Source organism: Pinus tabuliformis, chromosome 6, assembly GCF_031772625.1.
Source record: "Pinus tabuliformis cultivar Carrire ecotype Pingquan chromosome 6, CPIR1, whole genome shotgun sequence".
Lineage (NCBI taxonomy): Eukaryota > Viridiplantae > Streptophyta > Pinopsida > Pinales > Pinaceae > Pinus > Pinus tabuliformis.
Window position 1 is genome coordinate 525,145,935 of NC_142292.1, and position 22,797 is coordinate 525,168,731.

The 22,797-nt window shown below is 36.5% G+C and overlaps 1 protein-coding gene across 3 annotated transcripts in view; it reads left to right on the top strand.

The window, feature by feature from the left end:
- LOC149259601 (Thioredoxin superfamily protein) overlaps positions 1-22,797 on the top strand; it is a 197,490-nt gene that overhangs the window by 12,343 nt on the left and 162,350 nt on the right. For all 3 annotated transcript variants that reach the window (XM_089418821.1, XM_089418811.1, XM_089418818.1), the window contains exons 3-4: positions 12,141-12,197; positions 12,539-12,608. In XM_089418821.1, coding sequence (XP_089274947.1) covers positions 12,141-12,197; positions 12,539-12,608 — 127 coding nt within the window. The remainder of the gene's footprint in view (positions 1-12,140; positions 12,198-12,538; positions 12,609-22,797) is intronic.

Here is a 22,797-nt window from a genome sequence, read left to right on the forward strand (position 1 = left end):
GATGTTGCAGGATCTTGTCATTTTTCTTCTTGGAATATTTTTAGAAACTGAAATACGTGGCCCTGTAATCCTTCTACATTTATCAGCCCATGTCCCATGTACTCATGGTAATCCTGAAGGTGTATCAAGATTCAAAGCACATATGTTCAGCTGTTTGTTCAGATTTGAACCAGAATTCCTTATTCAAAATATGCAAAACAGTAAGATGATATTGCTTTTCTGTAGAAGGGAAGCAAATCTGCATGTGTGCTCCTGTGCTTTCAGAAACCTCACAATGTGCATCAGGAATAACAAAATCTTTAGTAGTTTCAATTGATATATCTTTTGAAAATCTTTGCAAGTCGGGCCATTTATCAAACCAAGAAATCCCATTTGGCAAATTTACAGCTGGTACTGTAACATTCCCACGTTCAACATTTGTTCCACTTATTTCTCCAAAGGTGAAAGTTGAAACAACTTCTGCATTCTTCTTGTCAATGTTCACTTTCTGCATCTGTGATTTTTCAAATTCCATCTACAGGAAAACAAAAATGCCTTCACCAGGTCTGCAATTGTCTTTGTAATTATTTCTAATTTCCCAGGAGTTCCAGAGTGTGTTTTCTAGTTCAAAAGACTGCACAAATTTAGGTTCTTGAAGATCACATGCTTCATCCAAAATCTGGCAATTTGGATTGTCCTCAGGTTCAACTTTATTTCCAAATTGCTCCTCCTTGCTATATCTGTAGCCATTCTGCTCAAATTTGGCATGTGATCCAAGGCTGTCCCTGTCATCAAATTTAGGCAAAGTGTAGGGCTGCCTTGTTATAATATACTCTTCAATAATACCTCTGTCATCCCTTAGGTGTTCATCCCCCATCAAGCCGTTTCCTTTTGTAGTACATGCATTTCCATGGCCTTGATCAACATCTGGAAGACATTCAGTTCTTTCTTTAACAATGGGAAACCGTACCATTGCCATCAGCAAGATCAGGAAAACAGTCTTCTTTTATTTTGGTAGGATCATATGCTGGAGCGGCAAGAACCCATCGCCAAAAATCTCCATCATTGTATCATGCTTTGTTCCCTTCCAGTTACAATCAGTGCCATGGTTATGAAGGAAGTGAAACTGCAGGGTATAAGATCTACGATCAGTTTGTATCCAGTCATGTGCTGCATACCTCTTCCATGTCATGGTCAAAGATTTTCTCCATATGCTGTTCTTCTGAGACAGCAAGCACATTATGATGATCTGTCAAGAAGGCAAGGGAACCTTCTTCATACACTGAGTACAAATCTTCCCTTGGAGCAGCAGATTTCTCATTTTGTATTTTCCATTGGCATTCCCACCTATAGTAGCAGTGGCTTAATATCTATGTAATACATTTTGATTTTGATGAATTGATTAGAAAACTGCAGTTTATGGTTCTAATTTCTTGTGTGTTTGCTATTTGATAACCATTGATGTAGTATTAGTTGTATGATTGAGTTTGTATCATCATCTTGTAAATGTATTAGTTTTTAAATTCTAAAAAACTTTAAATCTTTATGTTTATATTTCATTTTTGTTTAATTCAATAATTTGTTATTTTTTTGTAATATATATATGTATGTATGTATGTAACATGTCCACTGTGTCCTGTTTCTGGGTTCACTGTGTCTCGTGTTGGACACTTATATTTCTGCATCTGTCCTGTGTCATCATGTTAGGTGACTTAGGTTGGTGTTAAAAACTCAAGCTTCAACAGATAGAGAATAACACTTTGAAATCCTCAAATTTTGCTCACTGACTCTGAGAGAATATGCATTTTAACTCATAAGACGATGCTCGTTGTCGAATTGTTATATATATAGCCCCTAAAATTGTTATTTTTGAAGGATTTGGGAGTCAAAAAATGTGTGTATGTATATAACATGTCCACTGTGTCCTGTTTTCGGATTTATTGTGTCTCATGTTGGACACTTATATTTCTGTGTCCGTCCTGTGTCATCATGTTAGGTAGGTGACTTAGGTCGGTGTTAAAAACTCATGCTCCAACAGATAGAGAATAACACTTCGAAATTCTCAAAATTTTCTTCCCGACTCTGAGAGAATACGCATTTTAACTCTTAAGAAGATGCTCCTTGTCGAATTGTTATGTAGCCGACATAATTGTTATTTTTTGAAGGCTTTGAGAGTCAAAAAATATGTCAAAAGTATCACAACAACGACAATTTTTTTTTTCAAGTTTATAGGTACATTTTTTTCTCCCTTTTGTTTAAAGCTACAAAATTTTCGAATCACTATTTCTGTATCCAGAATGAAATCCCCATGTCCCTATCATTGCACTTCAAAGAGTTAACTTTTGAACCTGAATGACTTGAACTCCATTCAATCATTTAGGCTTTTGATAAAATCATGATTCATAAGTCATCTATAGATCATCACCATTGTATTTATCATTATATTTAAAAAATTGAAAATCCAGAAGATGTAGATCTAAGTCTCGAGATAAGTTGATAACTAATACAATTTTACAACATGGTAATCCTGAAGGTGTATCAAGATTCAAAGCATATATGTTCAGCTGTTTGTTCAGATTTGAACCAGAATTCCTTATTCAAAATATGCAAAACAGTAAGATGATATTGCTTTTCTGTAGAAGGGAAGCAAATCTGCATGTGTGCTCCTGTGCTTTCAGAAACCTCACAATGTGCATCAGGAATAACAAAATCTTTAGTAGTTTCAATTGATATATCTTTTGAAAATCTTTGCAAGTCGGGCCATTTATCAAACCAAGAAATCCCATTTGGCAAATTTACAGCTGGTACTGTAACATTCCCACGTTCAACATTTGTTCCACTTATTTCTCCAAAGGTGAAAGTTGAAACAACTTCTGCATTCTTCTTGTCAATGTTCACTTTCTGCATCTGTGATTTTTCAAATTCCATCTACAGGAAAACAAAAATGCCTTCACCAGGTCTGCAATTGTCTTTGTAATTATTTCTAATTTCCCAGGAGTTCCAGAGTGTGTTTTCTAGTTCAAAAGACTGCACAAATTTAGGTTCTTGAAGATCACATGCTTCATCCAAAATCTGGCAATTTGGATTGTCCTCAGGTTCAACTTTATTTCCAAATTGCTCCTCCTTGCTATATCTGTAGCCATTCTGCTCAAATTTGCCATGTGATCCCAGGCTGTCCCTGTCATCAAATTTAGGCAAAGTGTAGGGCTGCCTTGTTATAATATACTCCTCAATAATACCACTGTCATCCCTTAGGTGTTCAGTCCCCATCAAGCCGTTTCCTTTTGTAGTACATGCATTTCCATGGCCTTGATCAACATCTGGAAGACATTCAGTTCTTTCTTTAACAATGGGAAACCGTACCATTGCCATCAGCAAGATCAGGAAAACAGTCTTCTTTTATTTTGGTAGGATCATATTCTGGAGCGGCAAGAACCCATCGCCAAAAATCTCCATCATTGTATCATGCTTTGTTCCCTTCCAGTTACAATCAGTGCCATGGTTATGAAGGAAGTGAAACTGCAGGGTATAAGATCTACGATCAGTTTGTATCCAGTCATGTGCTGCATACCTCTTCCATGTCATGGTCAAAGATTTTCTCCATATGCTGTTCTTCTGAGACAGCAAGCACATTATGATGATCTGTCAAGAAGGCAAGGGAACCTTCTTCATACACTGAGTACAAATCTTCCCTTGGAGCAGCAGATTTCTCATTTTGTATTTTCCATTGGCATTCCCACCTATAGTAGCAGTGGCTTAATATCTATGTAATACATTTTGATTTTGATGAATTGATTAGAAAACTGCAGTTTATGGTTCTAATTTCTTGTGTGTTTGCTATTTGATAACCATTGATGTAGTATTAGTTGTATGATTGAATTTGTATCATCATCTTGTAAATGTATTAGTTTTTAAATTCTAAAAAACTTTAAATCTTTATGTTTATATTTCATTTTTGTTTAATTCAATAATTTGTTATTTTTTTGTAATATATATATGTATGTATGTATGTAACATGTCCACTGTGTCCTATTTCTGGGTTCACTGTGTCTCGTGTTGGACACTTATATTTCTGCATCTGTCCTGTGTCATCATGTTAGGTGACTTAGGTTGGTGTTAAAAACTCAAGCTTCAACAGATAGAGAATAACACTTCGAAATCCTCAAATTTTGCTCACTGACTCTGAGAGAATATGCATTTTAACTCATAAGACGATGCTCGTTGTCGAATTGTTATATATATAGCCCCTAAAATTGTTATTTTTGAAGGATTTGGGAGTCAAAAAATGTGTGTATGTATATAACATGTCCACTGTGTCCTGTTTTCGGATTTATTGTGTCTCGTGTTGGACACTTATATTTCTGTGTCCGTCCTGTGTCATCATGTTAGGTAGGTGACTTAGGTCGGTGTTAAAAACTCATGCTCCAACAGATAGAGAATAACACTTCGAAATTCTCAAAATTTTCTTCCCGACTCTGAGAGAGTACGCATTTTAACTCTTAAGAAGATGCTCCTTGTCGAATTGTTATGTAGCCGATATAATTGTTATTTTTTGAAGGCTTTGAGAGTCAAAAAATATGTCAAAAGTATCACAACAACGACAATTTTTTTTTTCAAGTTTATAGGTACATTTTTTTCTCCCTTTTGTTTAAAGCTACAAAATTTTCGAAGCACTAGTATCCAGAATGAAATCCCCATGTCCCTATCATTGCACTTCAAAGAGTTAACTTTTGAACCTGAATGACTTGAACTCCATTCAATCATTTAGGCTTTTGATAAAATCATGATTCATAAGTCATCTATAGACCATCACCATTGTATTTATCATTATATTTAAAAAATTGAAAATCCAGAAGATGTAGATCTAAGTCTCGAGATAAGTTGATAACTAATACAATTTTACAACATACATCAAGTAAAAAATGAAATACAACCACACCATATTATTCAAAACTGGCTGGTTCAAACTTCAAATCAGTGAAACCGGCAGATTCATTAGGTGGAGGTACCTGACCGGTAAAAAAACCGGTTTTTATGCATGCAAGTTAGGGTTTTGGCATTAACTGGGCATAAACTGGCCGGTTTATGACAAAACCTGCCATAAACTGGCCCGTTTATTCCCATAAACCAGTCGATTTTCCCATAATAAACCGTCCGGTTTTCCCATAAGCCAGCCGATTTTCCCATAATAAACCAGCCAGTTCATTACCAGCTCAGCCGCAAACCCCACGTGAGTTGATTTTTGGCTTTTCTGAGAGATTTTAAGGGAAATGAGAGGTTATTTCCCTCCAAAAAAACATCTCCAAGCCTTTAAAAGGATGCCTCCCCTCTCATTTGCCTCACACATCTCAAGATTCTCAACCCTTGATTTCATTTGGAGAAACAAGATTTTTAGATATTAGACTTAATGGTTTTTAGGATTTCAAGATTTAGGGGATTGCAATGTTTCCAATTGATTCTGTCATGTGTGACAGTATGAGATTGGCATTTGATCAAGAGCATGAAGCCCTTTAAGTACCTTGATGTTGGTGGCATTAATTGTTGAACTTTGTTGATGTTGGTGGTATTGCTTGTTGAACTCCTATACCACGGCCTTGACAAAAATGGACCCTTCATTCAAAGGAAAATAATTGGTTAGGCATGCTAGGCTTTTTCTACCATATTATAAGTTTGAGGAGTTGAACCCTTCACTCAAACCAAAATCATTGGTTAGGCATGTTAAACTATTTCAATTATGTTTATGTAGCTCTTGTTGATGATCCCATTTCTAGTAGTGTTGAATCAATGATGAGTTTCACGAGTGATCATATTGATCAATGATTTGTACCTTTGATATCTAGTTTTGCTGCTACTACTACTACTACTACTGAGGTTGCAGAGGATGTTTATGTAGCTCATATTGATGATTTCATGTCTAGTAGCGGTGATGAGTTTGATCATGATGAAAAATGATCATGTTGATCACTAATATATAGACTTGTTGTGGGCCAGTGGCCCCATAGCTTGAAGCATTGTTTTTGGACTCTAGAGGCCATTTAGAGCCTCATTAATTATGTATTTTGTTGCTGATATGTATTGCAGTTGGTGCCATTTTTATATATTCACCTTTACATGGTATATAGATGAACAAACTTTGTATATTTTTTCTCTATTAGTTTGGAACCATGGTTTTAAATCTTAAAAATAGTTTTTTTCATTAAAAACTAATTATTTCATGTATTTTTTTAAAGACTGGTTCATTGAGATTTGACCAGGTTGATTTTTCTGGTTCTAGTTTGAAAACCGATTTGATAGGTGGACTGGTTTGGTTACCGGTTCCAATTTTCCATACACTGAGCCACACTAAAATGACAATTGTGAACTCCTAATCTGATACATCAAGATTCAAATTTTTGAATGTCTTAGGACTTAAAGAGTCATGTCTATCAAGACTGAAACAAACTAAAAATTGAATGTGCCTTTCTGTGCATTCCCCTCAAAAGGGAACGTGTGGGAATGCTCCTTGTAATGTTCCCGAGAAATTAATCGCTCAAGAGACGAAGTAGCCTATCAATCCCCATAGGATATAGTCTTTAATAAAGGGGAAAAGTTGAAAACCCCCAAATACCTAATGTTTGGGCAACTTTTGGGGTAGCTGGGCAAAGAAACCCAAAGTTGGGGTTTGGTTTGAATTTTACTTAATCAATCAAGGAAAGAATCCCCTCTAGGAAATCTATAAATACAAGAGGGTTGAATTCATTTGGATCATCATTGATTGGATCATTTTATCTTTGTTTTTTTGAGCCCGAGGCTCTGAGGGTTTTCCCATTTTCTCCTATCAATCTCGGTGGTGAAAGATTTCACCTTAGTTGATGAACTTATTTTCTCTTTATTTTTCCTATTTCCTACTTGATCTAGCACAGGGAACTATCTATCTGAGGAAGCAACACAACCTTTCCATCCTATTTTTGTCTTTGATTTAATTATTCTAGCAAAATTTCCTGAAGTCTATCTTTCTGATATTTTTTTGGGAATAAGGATCGAAGTATTAAGCTGAACAATATTTTGTCCAGTACAACAAAGGGCATCGTTCCTCGAACAACATGTTCAAGGCACACCTGAGCCATGTTTCTCTCCTAAGACCACTGAGGCACTGCATCCAAACAATCTACACACACTAGGGCATTCTCTGAGGCTCGTTAGCGACATCATTGGTGGATCAAACCTTTAACAACGACATCTCTAAGGTTAATTGAGGCAATGACCTCCTTGCAAGCTCTTATCGTGAAATCAAGGTAACATATCTTATCATGAACTCAGTCACAAAACCTGAAATTTATCACTAGGAGACAATGACACCCTTTGTGAGATATAGCGATGTAGTCAATTGAGTAGATCTAGGGCATGGGTAACAAAATTACTCGAGGCGTGCAAAGTACTATGTGGAGTTGGATGGATAATCTTCAATTGTGGCGAAGATTTGGAAATGGCACGTTGGTCGATAATCTGAACGTAATCGGGCTGCATTATCCTGAGACAGATCTAGGACATCCCCTACGACAGTCAAAACAGAGGATTGAAAGGCATGTCATCATCCAAGTCGATACAACAGAGAAATTGATGTGACTATATGATCTGGTTCTTGGTTCCTGGTGTGACCTCACGGAGGGATTTCTTCTACTGATCCAAAGCTGTTGAAGTTGATTTCCTATAGCAAGATAGAAGAACGAAGGTTACATTGCTTTGAAGTCGATTGTGAAGACATTGATTCATTTTGAAGTTAATCACGGATTGGAAGGCGCTTAGGGCCTAATTCAATTATAATTCACATTTGGTAACAATTTCTCTGTTGATTCATTGTATTATTGAGAAATCAGTTTTGTTTAATGATAGTTGTAATCAGTTAAACTGTTGTTTTAAAGAAGAAGAATTGTCAAAACTCTAGTACCCCAAGAAACCCTAGGGCAAAATTACTCTAGTTCATTACACTCCCCTTGGAGTACTCATGTCCCAAGAGTGCAAGGAGAATGGGGAGCATGTTCCTGTGTAACATTGCATTTATGGGATGCAATCATGTTATGTGTGAGGTCAGAATAGTATGAAGGATTAGCTAACAAAGACAGTGTGGCATGATTGGTTTGATGAGTAGATTGATCTCTTTGCAAAATTGAAAATACAAAGCCTTGTTGATTAGATGGAACATACACAAGTTTAAGGATGAAGACCTTTTCGATGTATATGTATATGTATATATGTTACATGATATGGGGAAATGGGCATGCGTTCCCGAAATAGAAACACATTGGATTGATGAAGGTGGAGGTATCGGGAATATTGGAGAAAAAAATGAAAGGGTGGGGGTAGGGGGAAATATTGGAGAGAAAATGAAAGGGTGGGGCTGGGGGGCAATATTGGAGAAAAATTGTAAAAAGGTTTTTACATTTTTTCTCCAATATTTCACTCCACGCCCACCCTCAAACATGACCCTCAAAATAGGGGAACATGATATATATATATATATATATATATATATATATATGATATATATTATATAGAAAAATAGGGGAAAAAATCATTATGAATAAATGAACAAGAACATTTAACTGACAAGCAATGCTCCACCATCGCTTATTTTGGGATCCTTATCATTAGTATCGCCCTTTGGTTTGAGTGAAGGGTACATTTTTGCTAAGGCCATGATAGAGGTGTCGAACAAGCAATATCACTAACATCAAGGTACATAAAGAAAGGCCTTGAAACTCATGATTAGTTGCCAATTCCATACCTTTATATATGATAGAATCTAATGAAAATGCTACAATCCTACCAATCCTAAAATCCTGAAAACTGTCAAGTCTACTAAATTTTGAATGTGATATGAAATTATACTTTCTCCATATGAAGTCTGATGAGGTTGGAACCACTCTCAAACATATAGAAACAATTAATGGCAATGTTAACAATTTAAGTAAAAGAATGAACTTTTCACCCTTCTACTATACGAATTTAACATAACCATTAATTTCCAACATTTTGGCGCAAATTGAGAGTGAAACCATCTTTTAAAGAAAAATTTATGGTCTTAGAGATTTCTAGAAGTCTTATTAATTCATAATTATTATTAACCTTTAATTAGCCATTAAAAGCAAAAAATGAAATGGTGGACATAACCATTAATTGCCAACATTTTGGCGCAAATTGAGAGTGAAACCCTCTTTTAAAGAAAAAATTATAGTCTTAGATATTTCTAGAAGTCTCATTAATTCATAATTATTATTAATCTCTAATTAGCCATTAAAAGCAAAAAATGAAAGGGTGGGGGTGGAGGGGAGAAACTAAGAAAAAAGTCATTATGAATAAATGAACAAGAACATTTAAATGACAAGAAATGTTCCACCATTGCTTATATTGGGATCTTCATCATTAGTATCACCCTTTGGTTTGTGAGTGAAGGGTACATTTTTGCTAAGGCCATGATAGAGGTGTCGAACAAGCAATATCACTAACATCAAGGTACATAAAGAAAGGGCTTGAAACTCATGATTAATTGCCAATTCCATACCTTCATACATGATAGAATCTAATGAAAATGCTACAATCCTACAAATCCTAAAATCCTGAAAACTGTTAAGTCTACTAAATTTTGAATGCGATATGAAATTATACTTTCTCCATATGAAGTCTGATGAGGTTGGAACCACTCTCAAACATATAGAAACAATTAATGGCAATGTTAACAATTCAAGTAAAATAATGAACTTTTCACCCTTCTACTATACGAATTCAACATAACCATTAATTGCCAACATTTTGGCACATATTGAGAGTGAAACCCTCTTTTATAAAAAAAAATTATGGTCTTAGAGATTTCTAGAAGTCTCATTATTCATAATTATTATTAATCTCTAATTAGCCATTAAAAGCAAAAATGTGGGTCCCAAGAATTAAATCAGGGCAAAATTAGACAAATTTCATTTGGAAACATGTTGTACAGATGCTGAAATGTGTTTCAAGCATGTTTCAGTCGCGTTTCATTGTTTTGATATGGAAACATGGCTGGTATGCAAGATTGAGGGGGCACGTTTCCTGCAACATACGTATGTATGTATGTACAACATATTTTGGGTAGAGTTTCTAGTAAGTTTGTACAATTGGTTGTTAAGACTTGAAGTATCACTCTCAGACATAAATTAATATCTCCTTGTAATTGTTGGATTCTATTATTGGTTAGAGCAACCAAAGCATCAATATCCATTGGGGTTTCTTGGAGCTCGTGTTAATTATTATTTTGCTCATTTGTCCAAATTCTCAATTGGCTATGTTGAAGCTCAAGATATTAGTGACGTTATTTGCTGCAGTTATTTATTTTTCTCTTTCCTATTGTCACTAGTTGATATTGGCAAGGCTTTATTGATGTCAAATTTTTGGTTGAAATAGATTTTTGATTTCTATGTTTTTCTTGTCATTAGTTGCTACTAGTTTGACCTGAAAGGATGAGCAAATGGCAATGTTGCTTTCATCAAAGCTCCTTTATGAAAGTTCTTCTAGCTTTAAATACTGCCAAAATTCGTGTCTCTGTAGGATTTCTTTGACAATGGCCAAATTGAAAAAAGCTTTGAAATACTTTTAGACATTAGGTTAGCAATCATTATAGAACATTATTTTAGGTTTTAATCCTTGAAATAATAAGAGCATGGTTTAATTGGCTTCTTTCAAGTTGTTTACTTTCCTAGCCAAACTAATCTAGCGCCATAAGTTACAACACCAATGTCATTCTCTAAGTTGCCTTGAACTCCCAAATCACCCAGCTGAAACTCAAGCACATGTCTGAAAGGTATGATCTATAGGAGTAGCTTGGAATCCTTACTCTAATAAAAGTTGTGCCATAATCACAGATCAATTCGATCTTGCACGTTGAGTTTCTTTGTTGCTATCAAACACGATCTCAATTAGTAGCAATGTGAGCTATCCACTACTTGATTGCATATTTAATACAATAAATCTTGATATCTCATGAGTTTTAACATTCTCAAATGTTTCAGCCTTCCATAACTTATTTCTTCTTTGAATCATCTTAGAAGCCCGCTGTTGCTCGACCATTGTGTCTGCTTCATCAGGAAACAATGAATATTTTAGTATCAGCTTAGGAACATTGATTAGCATAGAAAAGCTTAAACCAATGGATCTAGGATCATTGGCAGCTTGAAACTAGGATAGTGCTTCAAACATAAAAGGAGAATCAGAAATCAAAGTATCAGGTTATACTCCATGCCCTGGTGAGAACATTGAGTTTCTTTACCACTACTTTCCAATATGATAAATGTAGATAAGTTTGAGAAACTACGATGTTGCTGTGATGTATAAGTTGGTCTTTCGAACATGCTAGTTTCTAGATGTCTAGAATTTGTGTTAGATATGAAGTTTGTATGGATCTAGTAATTTCAAACATAATTTTTTGAATCTTGTAGGCTCTTGTTTTTTTTTTCAGGTGAACTAATTTGAATTTTATTCCTAGAAAGCTATTTTACACTTCGAAAGTAGAAAGTTATAGCGTCCAATTGATGGATACCTTGGTTTATTTTCCTTTCCATGATTTGCAGGCACTTAATGTCTTTCATTATTTATGAGTATTGGTAGTACAAATGTTATATTTTTTTCCTTTTAAAGTGAAAAGGTGCATGCTCTTTTTTATTAGTACGGGTTCTAACAATATTTTGTTTCTTTAGTATGAGTTTTGGTTTTGAATGTTTGAAGTCAGGTAAATGTAGAGCAGGATATTTTCCGTACAGATATTTTTGTGATTTCTCTAAAAAATTGTTTCAATGCTGTTTTAGTTATCTTATTGTGATGCTTTTGAGATGAGATTGATGAAAAATTACGAGTGTGCCAAATAACTGTGCACTGTTTGTTATCTTTATTGGTACTGTCGTTGTTTTGTTGATGCATAAAGAAGTGAAGGGGGTTTTAAAATAATTATTTCTACATATACATATTTTTTAAGGTAATTATTCAATGTTTTATCTTGGACATGCAGAGAAGAATATTTTACTATGTCCTAAATGTGCAATTTTTGAGAAGTTCATCCACAGTAGACTCAATAAGGTGTTTCGTTAGATTGTATATGCAGTAAATACTAAACTTTATCCTTATTGCTTCTTGTTCATTTTGCTGCTCTTGTTCAGATGGTTAAAAGCAAAACATGGGAGGCCTTTATAGCTGATACCATGCTTTATGCAAAGGTATGGTCACAATTCTGTGTTTATGATTTTACCAAGTTTGGATACACTGTTGGCTCCTGTCTTTTAGCTTGTATTGAAAGGCTTGGTTTTGCTGAAGAGCAGGAATTCATTGTTACATCTATGCATAATTTAGGATTCTAGTTGTGCTACTGCTGATTGGTGGAATTATGTATGACTCAGCATCAGGGTTGATGTACAGTGTACACTAATGTTTTTAGTATTTTTACTAGTAAATAATAAATATACACTTCATTTTATCATAATTTTACCTCTGCGTTTTATCATAATTTTACTCTCAATTACTCTTTGCAGATTCCTGACTTTTAGGAAACTTGTTGCAGGGATTTCTAATAATGCTCACTTTCATACTGAATCATTGTTTGGCTCTCTGGTATGTGGTTGCGTTCTTAGGTACCTTTTCTATCCTAAAAATTCTTCTATATGAAGAACTATAAAAAATTAAGAGCAAGGTTGAAAACTCAAAGCATGGTTTCCTTGAGTTGGTTAAAGATGTTTCTGTTGTAAATTTTCCATTTGACATTTTTTTTGGTTCAAGGAAAAAACTTGCTCTTAAAGAAATTATAATACTAGTATTATATTTTCCCATTATTTGACACTGAGGTGGGCTGGGGGGGGGATTGTGATTGGTACATACACACACACACACTGGTTCACGCTGCATTAAAACCAAAATCAGGGGAGTGTGGCATTCTGATGTACTGATATCTAGTTGACTAGCATATAAACTTAGAATTACTAGGCTAGCATGTGGCCATTACATAAAGATGCGTTAGCTCTCAAACTTTGTCCTAGCATATGGCCATTACATAAGATATGTGTCAGCTCTCAAACTCTCCCTAACCTCAAATAGGAGAGCCTAGAGGTACAACAGGCAAGCTACTCACTGTCACCTTGGTAGTCTCGCCTCACACTTCAGACGAAGGAAACTAAGCTACCCTAACCTGGGCCTTGGGGGGAATCCTTTATGGTCTATCTAGTCCGATTAGTTGTAGTAATGGAGAGTTATTTAGACTAGATTGATTAATATGACTAGCGACTAACTCACTTTCAATGACAAAACAAGTTATGATGTGCAAGTTGTTGCCAGATATAACAAGCCGTGATGTGTTACTTATACAAATGTGCTTGGAAAATAGACATAGGTGAGCTTGCTCAATAGCTTAAGGGAATATCAACCATGGAATCATGAAATGATAAAATGTATTATTCCCATATGAATCATATGTCAATGGTGCTTAAGATAGAATCACATCACAAGTCTTGAGATTAGATCATGAAATGTCACCATAAGAGTAAAACATCGTTATCAGTCATTCACCATATTCATGATATTACCATTGAGCATTAAGGATTTAAGGTTTAAGTTGTCGCCAAGATATCATTCACATGTCAAACTCTTGACTTAGGACAACAAGAAGGATTAAAACTTGAAATGTTATGTGCAATGTCAAACCACAAGGTTATGAAACAAACTTGCTGGTGTTATGTATGGCAGTAAGGACAGCAAAGTTATATGGTGAATTACTCCTACTTGTTGCATTCAAAAATGATTTTTTCTTAAGAGCATGTGAATTGGTGTATCACCTTGGACAATTATTAATCATGTAAACAGTGATCCAATGGTGAACCTAGAGCAGTCCAGACTGTTAGATATAACCTTAGGACATATTGTCATTATGAGGGATATTCAAGACATCAAATAATGTACATATGCTAATTTTAAATGGACTGTTGTAATGTCCCCTATGGATTAATTGACCACGGGAGGAAGGAACAACCTATCCAACTCTGTAGGTTATAGTCCTTTATAAAGGGGGGTACCCAATTATCCAATGTTTGGGGCAACATTGGGTAAATTTTGGGGTAGCTGGGGCAAAAATCCCAAATTGCGGATTGCACTTGCAACCCCTCACATTTGAAGAACCTCATGGCGAAATCTATAAGTAAAAGAGAGTTGGAATCATTTTGGATAATCGATTTTTGATTGGAATATCTCTGATTTTCTTGAGCTTGAGGCTATGAGGGTTTTAAGACCCCTTCTTCTTGATTTATTTCGGTGGAGGTGATTCCACCCTGTTGAGAAATCTAGGGCATAAGGATGAGGTGATTTCTTTTGAATGATAACTACTTGTGATGCAACTCTTCTTCGTCTTTTATGAGCTTCTTTCTTTCTCTTGATTATGTTAATGTTTTCTATCATCAAACAACTATCAAATCATAAATAAGCATGAAACAAGGAACACAAAATGTAGGCTATCAGCCAGGGCCAAAACCTCTCCAACTTGAGAGGAAAACCCAAACGAATTATTCTTCTTATAGAATCTTCAAGAGACGAATTCGAGGAGCAAGAGCAAGACCCTTGACCTATTAACCTCTCCAAGACCAAGTCACAAGGCTAGTTTGAGTGAGTTCTTCTTCTTTGAGTCATTGCTGGTCAAACTGCTTGCTTCACCTTAGATCTCGGCTACCCTTCAGATTTCGGTCTATTGGCTTAGATCTACAACTCTCGGCCCCTTCAGAAACCCCAGTTGCAACACATGTGAGAGATTTATCCCTTGATTCCCTTGGCTTAGATGGAGACTCCTTCTGCAATTCAGCTTGAGAATTAACTCGTCTTTCTTCCTCAATTCAGTCTTCTAGTGTGACTGTGATAATTCGGCTTCTTCTGCAATAGGTAGTGCTAATCCTTCTCACACGTGTGAGAAATATTCAGCCAAAATAGACCCAAAACACTTCGGCTTCTTCTACTTTTTTCCTCGCTAGATGATAGACTTCTGTTGTAGTGATTCTCGCACTTCTTTCTCTATTTCAGATGCTTGATTGAATGGTTCATCAAGTGAGGCTGAGCCCTCTCTATATATAGTGATCTACCCATGAAATAGGTCGACTTGTGCAAGGAGGCCGACATGCTCTTCTAGAATGATTTCCATCTTCTTTTGAGGGCTGACTTGAAGGCGAGTTGTCTTTAGTGAGACTTTTTGGAAGCTTTTCCGGTGGCTTTTTTGGTCTAATTTCTCTAAAATCCTACAGGAATTTATTGAAATCACAAGCTTGATGGGTAATCCCTGTACAATCGAAGTGCCCGAGGGGTTTTTAAGGGTGCTGAATCCATATATACAGTAAAAAAAACCAGTGTAAATAACACAAATCAAGATTTCACCTCAAATTTTTTTCGCCGGATTTTGGCACCGGAAAGTCCAAAAAGTCGCACTAAAGACAACTCCACTTGAAGGAGTGCTTGTGACAAGGTCTTGGAGGGTTTTTGACTCTTCTAATGACTCAAATAAATTCTCTCTTACAATTTGTAACATGCCCAAATGGGTCTTCAATACATGACATTGACTCAATAGACTTTATGACTTGATGACCAAACTTAATAGTTCACAATGGGAGCTTCATCTATAAAATAAAATACCTTGAGCATGAAACCCATGGCTTAAGTATAAATAATTTTATTTTCCTTCTTTACATCAATTACGTAAAATTATGATTACACATGTCATTATGAACACTGAACCTAGTTACATATTTCAACACATCCTACCTAATCCTTTGTCTAGTTTCTGTGGAGCTGATCCCACCCTACCTAGACACCTATTTTCCTTGTTTTAGCACAAAAAATCATCCTAAAGCTACTAAGACCTATCTTAAAAGCAACCCTCTGATATTATTCGTTCGGTCAAAAAGTTGTCGTTCTTCATTGTTCTGTTAAAATGCATCCTTGGAACAATTTCGGTTCCGGGTTAAGTTCTCTGGTTGTTCTCTTAGTCAACAAGTTCAATCTCATAAGACAATTGATCACTCATATATTGTTTGGATACATCAAGAAGATTTCTGTGGGGTTTTGTTTGTTCTGAGGCCTATGTTTTGGTATTAGCGAGGGTGTAGAGTAGGGCATCACTTGGCTTTGTGGGAACGACAAATCTGGTTCGCATATTCTCTTCTAAGGCTACAAGTAGCCATAGAAAGACTGTCGAGTAACTAAGCAATGCCTGTTCACTATTTTCTTGGTATTTTGAGGAACAACGAGCTAACTGGGTGTCTCGAGGCCAATAACCATCTCGCTAGGGCCGTGAGTATCCTCAAGGAAGTTAACTGAATCTTCTTTTCTTCTAGGTCTACGACTACTTCTAGATCTTGTGCAAAATCAAAGTCAACTCTAGGTAGGTTTTCCATCATACACAACATAATAGGAAATCTTGAATCGCTGGAGGAAGGAACCAGGGAAGTCAGATCACTGTGACGATCCCTGTAACAACACATTTCGTCATAGCTAGCCAAGAGATAGTAGATAGTGAGTTGCAATCAATTTAGTAACAATTGATTAGATATTATTAGCATTGTTACAATGGAATGCTCGATTATTAAATTGTGATATTCTTGTAACGAGGATCTATTGTGGATACAACACTCTGTTTTAGGCAAACAATCCTAATTCATTGTGAGTTGGATGAAGAATTATACTGCTGTGGAAATCTCTATATTTGTGCCTATTAGAAGGGTAACTTTTTGTGTAAATGTGCATTGCTATTATATAATCCTATTGATTTACTGGAAAACCCTAGTTAACTCTAAACCCTAAGGGATAAAATTACCTTAGGACATTACAGTGGTATCAGAGCTGGCTCACCTTGCCAGCCTGTGAGCAATTGGGTTGATGTCATAGACCCAAGGTCTTTGGGTAAGGCTCAATGGAAAATGAACAATTTTGGGAAAAGGTCAGGGAAACCATGACTGCTCATTGGCAACAACACCAATAGGCGATGTCTCAGCTTCTTGCCCCACTTGGGATTAATACAAGTAGCAATCACCATGTTCCTATTCAAATTAATGCCCTTAGACAAATTAGCATTGCGGTCAGATTGCAAGGATCAAAGAGTGCAAAAGATTGCGAGGGTCAAATACACTTGACTCCCAAGAGTGATCAAGCACCTGAATTGAAGAATAAGGTTACATAGCAAAAATCAGTCAAGAGGAATTAGAATGATTCTTGGGCTAGCTGTAGAAAAGACAGATCATGTGATACTGATGGTAAGCCCAAGATAGAAAAACAAAGTACAAGGGAAGCATCATTGAGTATGGAAGATAACATGGAAATCCCAGGTAAAGTAGAGGTTGCTACAGATTTACAAATTCATGAAAAAGTTTGCAAGGATCAAACTGGTGCTGAATTTCAACCCTCTGCAATCAATAATGAAGTGGTGGTATAAAACTTTGTGAAAAATAGAAGGGTTAAAAGGGAGCAATTTGTCCCAAAACATGTTGTCAAAGAGCAAACACAAATTCATGAGAATTACCACCAACATGCACCAATTGAAGTTCAAATTGATTAATCATCTAGTCAACGAGGGACAACTAAAAATATAAGGCTATCCATGGAGTTGCATGACCTATACATTCAAGTTTTTCGTTTATGTGGTACAAAGTTTCCCATCGTTGACAGAAATGAAAATTCAAGTGAGTTTAAAAGAATTGCAGGACCTTACTAACAACATGGAACAAACAAATGATTCTAGAACAGTACGACTGGAACCAACACCGAGTTCCCTTGAGATAGCATCTAACATTCTAGCAGAGAATGAGAAAGGCCTTGGGAGATGATATCTAAGATTGAATCTGACAGAGTGAATATGAATGATCAAGCCTCTAAAATCTCATTGGCACATAATACTAGTGAAGTTGAAATGGGTTGCGAAGTCTTAAACGTCAAGACAACCCTTGAATCTTCTAGGATACAGGAAGTTCAAGTTTTCGTTAAGGAAGTATTTATGCGACAAGATGCTCCTTTTGTAGTTCACCAAGTGCTAAGCATGCAAAATTCTTATGTAATGCATCAAGAGTTTAATAATGTAAGAGAGGTTAATTTGCCAAATTAGGGACCTTCTGTATAGAATATTGAAGGATCAGACTTCATGGCTGCAAATTGCAAGTCCTCTGAGGAGTACAAAGAAATGTCAAATCGTTTCTTTGAAAATCATGAGACATTTGGGGTGAACAAAGAAGGATCAAATTGTGTTACTGAAAATAACAAGGCATCTTTGGAGGATAAGGAAGGATCACAACAACTTGTTGACAACCATGAGATACATGTGGAGGACAGAAAAAGGATCACATTGCCTTATTGAAATTTATGCTCTACGTGAAGGCCAAATGTCCTTCCCATTAATCTAGACACAGGTTTGACGGAGAAAAAGAATCAAACTGTTCGACAGAACATTACAGGTTACATGTGTTGCAGGGAAGGAAAGGGGCAATTATTGAACCTCAAGGTGCATGGAGTAAAATCAACAAAGAAAAACAATTGATTAATACAGAACCAAGTAATGTTAGTGATGCAAAACAACAAGGTCAAGACTTTGTAGTCTTTGAAAAACCTTTGATTAATGCAAGAATAAAAGGTTGTTAATTCAAATCCGAGGGGCTTATTGATGTTGTCACATCAATACCCTTGCAAGGGAACTATTACCCTCCAAATACTGAGGTAGATATTGGAGGGCTTGGGGAGAGGAAATTGGACCAAATTGTAGAAACTCCTAGTACTTATGTCCAAGATGCTAGACCACAAATAATGAAACATCTTAAACAAGTTTTGATGTATGAAAGCTCACCAGAGATGGACAATGATGGAGTAGCAATGCCAAGAGTTGTGTCATCGAAGGGTAGAGAAGACTGCAATGGACGTCACCACGGAGTTATTCATAATGTGCCACAGGGTGATGAAGCAATGACATGTTCTACAACTAATGATAATGATGTCAATAATAAAATCGACTTCCTTGGGGACACAAAAGTCGCAAAATTCTTGGGAGGTAATAATGGACAAGATGAGTTTGTGGGGAAAAACAATGCCCGTGATGTAGAAAAGGATCAGGTTTGAGATGATAGTGGATGGTCTGCAAGAACAAGGGATGCCAACCGATACTTGAAGACTGTCTTTGATGGCATGGATAAAAATTCAAAGATGGTCTTGGAAGTCACCAATGATGTTTATTACAATTGTGCTGTTTGTGATGCACCTGTTTCTTATACCAAAAAATGAGGGATGGGAAAGCAGATGATGACTCTCAATATGCAGTTGGAAAATATAAAGACCAAGATTTTGGTTGTTGAGTTGAAGGTATAACGGTAGAAATAGAAGCTAAATGTGTCAACTAGGGCTACTTTGCTAGTAGATATGCGGATGGAATTGGTGTTTCGGATGAGAGGGTTTCCACACCACTTCCAATGGAGAGTAAGTGTATAGAAGAAGATCCTACAAGTATTGGGAATGTCAAACGAATATTAAAAGAAATGAATGAGTAGGTATACCAAATACAAAATAGAATTAGGAACTCTGGGAGAATAGTGACAATATCCCTTAGAATCAACAACGCCTTGCAGTAGGATTGTCCCATCCTCTTGTGCCACAACTCACATAGGTTGTCACTATTGTGTACCAAGCCCTGTACTGGCTTCCCTTGCAACTTGTAAATACTATCTTCTCTAATCCCAATGACCCTTGTTGTGTAAGGAGTCAGGACTAGCTCCTTTTGTACATATGAGTACATATCCCTTTTGAAATATCACTACAAATCCTTTTTCCTCCATAACTAAGACTAAGAGCAAGTTCTTCCTTAACCGTAGCACGCATAACACCTCCTTAGCCTCTAGTGACCCTCTAGACTCGAGTTGGAACATGATAGTTTCAACACCCCCATTGCATGCTTGGCATTGTCGCGAAGCTCCACATGTAAATTGGAGTCTTTCTTTGTCAAAATGTTGAAGAGCTCTTGTGATGTTGTAATGTGGCATAATGCAACACTATTCAAATACCAAGCACACTTGGTGGTGGTGTTGGTATATAGATGGGAGTCCAACAAGAAGTCCTTAACTTTATTCCAAACTCATCATGTTGTACTTATGCTGATGTTGCTGTTTGTTGTCATTTCCCCTTCCCCTTCTTCTCCGGGCACTGTGACGCATTATGGCGATTCTTGTTGCAAATGAAGCAATTGATTTTACTCAAGTCGTTCTTTCATGGCTATGAGGTTGATCCCTCACCTTTACCCTTCTTGCTAGAACCCTTTTGTTTGTCTTTCTTGGCCTGATTGACCAAGGCTAGGTTTTCCTCTCCACCTCCTTGGTTGCTGGCCTTAGACTCCTCTTGAGCCTCTTCTTGGATGCGGTCATCCCAAAGCCCCTCCCAATTGGGAAGGTGCTTTCAAGTGTAGATCCCCTTGACCAATGGTTCCCATGACATGGTGAATCCATTCAATGCCACATTCACTAATAATTTGTCGTCCACTTTCTCCCTAATGGTTGCAAGCTGATCCTGTATTTGGGTGATATTCATGAGGTAGTTGGTAACACTATTCAATCTTGACGTCTGGGTGGATCTTAACTTGTTCTTTAAGGTCATCTTCCGGTTCACATTATTGATCTGGAATAAATCCACTAGAGCCATGAACATTCTCTTGGTTATCTTCCTTTCCTCCAAGTGAGGGATCAAGTGATCCTAAATGACATCCATAATGACTTGCTGATCTTTAATATCCTTTTCACGGTCTGCCAACAATGTTGGATTCATTGGTAGTCGAATCTCCTTAGCAATAATCTTCCAAAGGTCATTCTCTTTCAGAATCAAGGTAACCCTTGCCTTCTAAGGTAGGAAATTTGAAACCCCATGCAACTTGTCTCAAACCTGAGACTGGTTGATGCCATTTTTAGATTTGAACAAATAAACTACTATGTGATAATTCTTTCTGTCGCCCACAAGAAGTCATTGTTGTTTTCTTGTTGCACAAATTAGGAAATTGACTTCCTCCTCTTTAGAGATGCTCTAATCCCACGTTAGTTTTCTAACCCTAGTATGACTAATTATTTCCTAGTAAATTTCCTTGCTGATTTTCAAATTTAAATTTTAGCTTTACTGAATAAAAAGTACTATAGGGATTTTAACTAACATGTAAAAAAATGAAACAGGGTAAAACAAAACAACCAATTTCCATAGAAAATACATAGAAATATTTGCCCTTCAAAATATGTTTTTCATTTAATAAATTTCTAGACATACAAGGGCTCCCTCACTAGGAAACTAGCCCACTTAGAAAACAATTTATCTACAACAAAATTTTGAGAATAAACTGGGCACCTATAGAAGTATGATCCTCCAAAAAATTTCTGAATCACCCACAAACTTTTGAAGAATCTAGGGCATCTGGAGTGGTGATGAGATTCTTCTGACAATGATAACAATTTGTGAAGTACTTTTTACTTTTCTTATTAGCACAATCTTCTCTTATAATTATTAGTGTGTGTTCTCTTACTTCATTAAACAGTTACCAAAACAAAAGAGACAAGAAAACAAGATGTTGGCTCTCAGCCAGGGCAAAACCTCTCTCTCCTAGAGAGGAAAACCCTTTTGCAAATTTCTCTTATTGAAGCTTCAATTGAAAAATGCCAACCCTAGACCCTTGACAAGAAGATCCTCCAGGCACAAGTCAAGCCTTTACCTTTGATCCGAAATTACTTCTTCTGGCAGTACTTCGACCTCCTTCGTATTTATGACTTTACTGTTGCAACCCTAGTCATGCATACCCTAGAAGAGACTTTCTTCTTCTCTTTCTTCACTAGAGATGGAGCCTTCCTTAATAGAGGAGAAGACCTTGTTCTTACCCCAACCGAGCTCTCTTTTCTTCAATGTAGTTGCATATCTGGAACAACAGCAGTAAGTCTTCCTTCTCTTCCCACGTATGGAGGATATCTTCAAGAATTGCAGTGTTGCATCCTCTCTTTCCTTCGCTTTAGTTGTCTCTTCGCTTGAGTAAGAGGTCTAATTGGCACTCTTTTACTAGTCCAAACAAACTTCTTCTTATGACTGTAATAACAGCTCTTATATGGCAGCAGAATGAATCGTCCCTCTTTGCACGTGTGACAGAAAAGAGCCCTAAAACATCCCTCCACAATTTGGATTCCTGCCTTTCCTTCTTCGCTGACCTAGAAGCACTTTCTTGCTCTTTTTTGCACCTCTTTTCACTTTCTCCTTTTTGCTGATTTTCAGTGATGACTTGATGCTCCTTTGGTGAGGTCGAATGGCCCTATATATAAGAATCTGTCCCTCCTATTGGGTCGACTTAAACAATCGAGGTCGAATTGTCTTTACATACTGAATTGCTTCCTTTTGTTGACTCTTATACATAGATTTACATAGTGTAACATGCCCACATGGGTCTTCAACAATTACATTGACTCTTTGACTTTCCTAGAAGCACTCAAACATGTGCTTGACCTATTAAATGAGCAAGAAACTCATTTTTACAATTTACAAAAATAATATTTCTTTTCTTTTACAAGTACAAAGATCAAAATTACATTTATGAAGACTGAACCTAGTTACACTTTCTTCAACACAAACCACTTGTTGCCTGCTGATGTGACCCGTACGACCTATACAACCCCTCCAACTTGATGTATGAGTGTGCTATTGATCAAATTTGTGCCTTGGTCTGTTGTATGGCTATTGTACAACCCGATCTACACCTCAATCTGCTCAATCTGCTCCTATACAACCCTGACCTCTACACTTGAATGATTTCCCTCG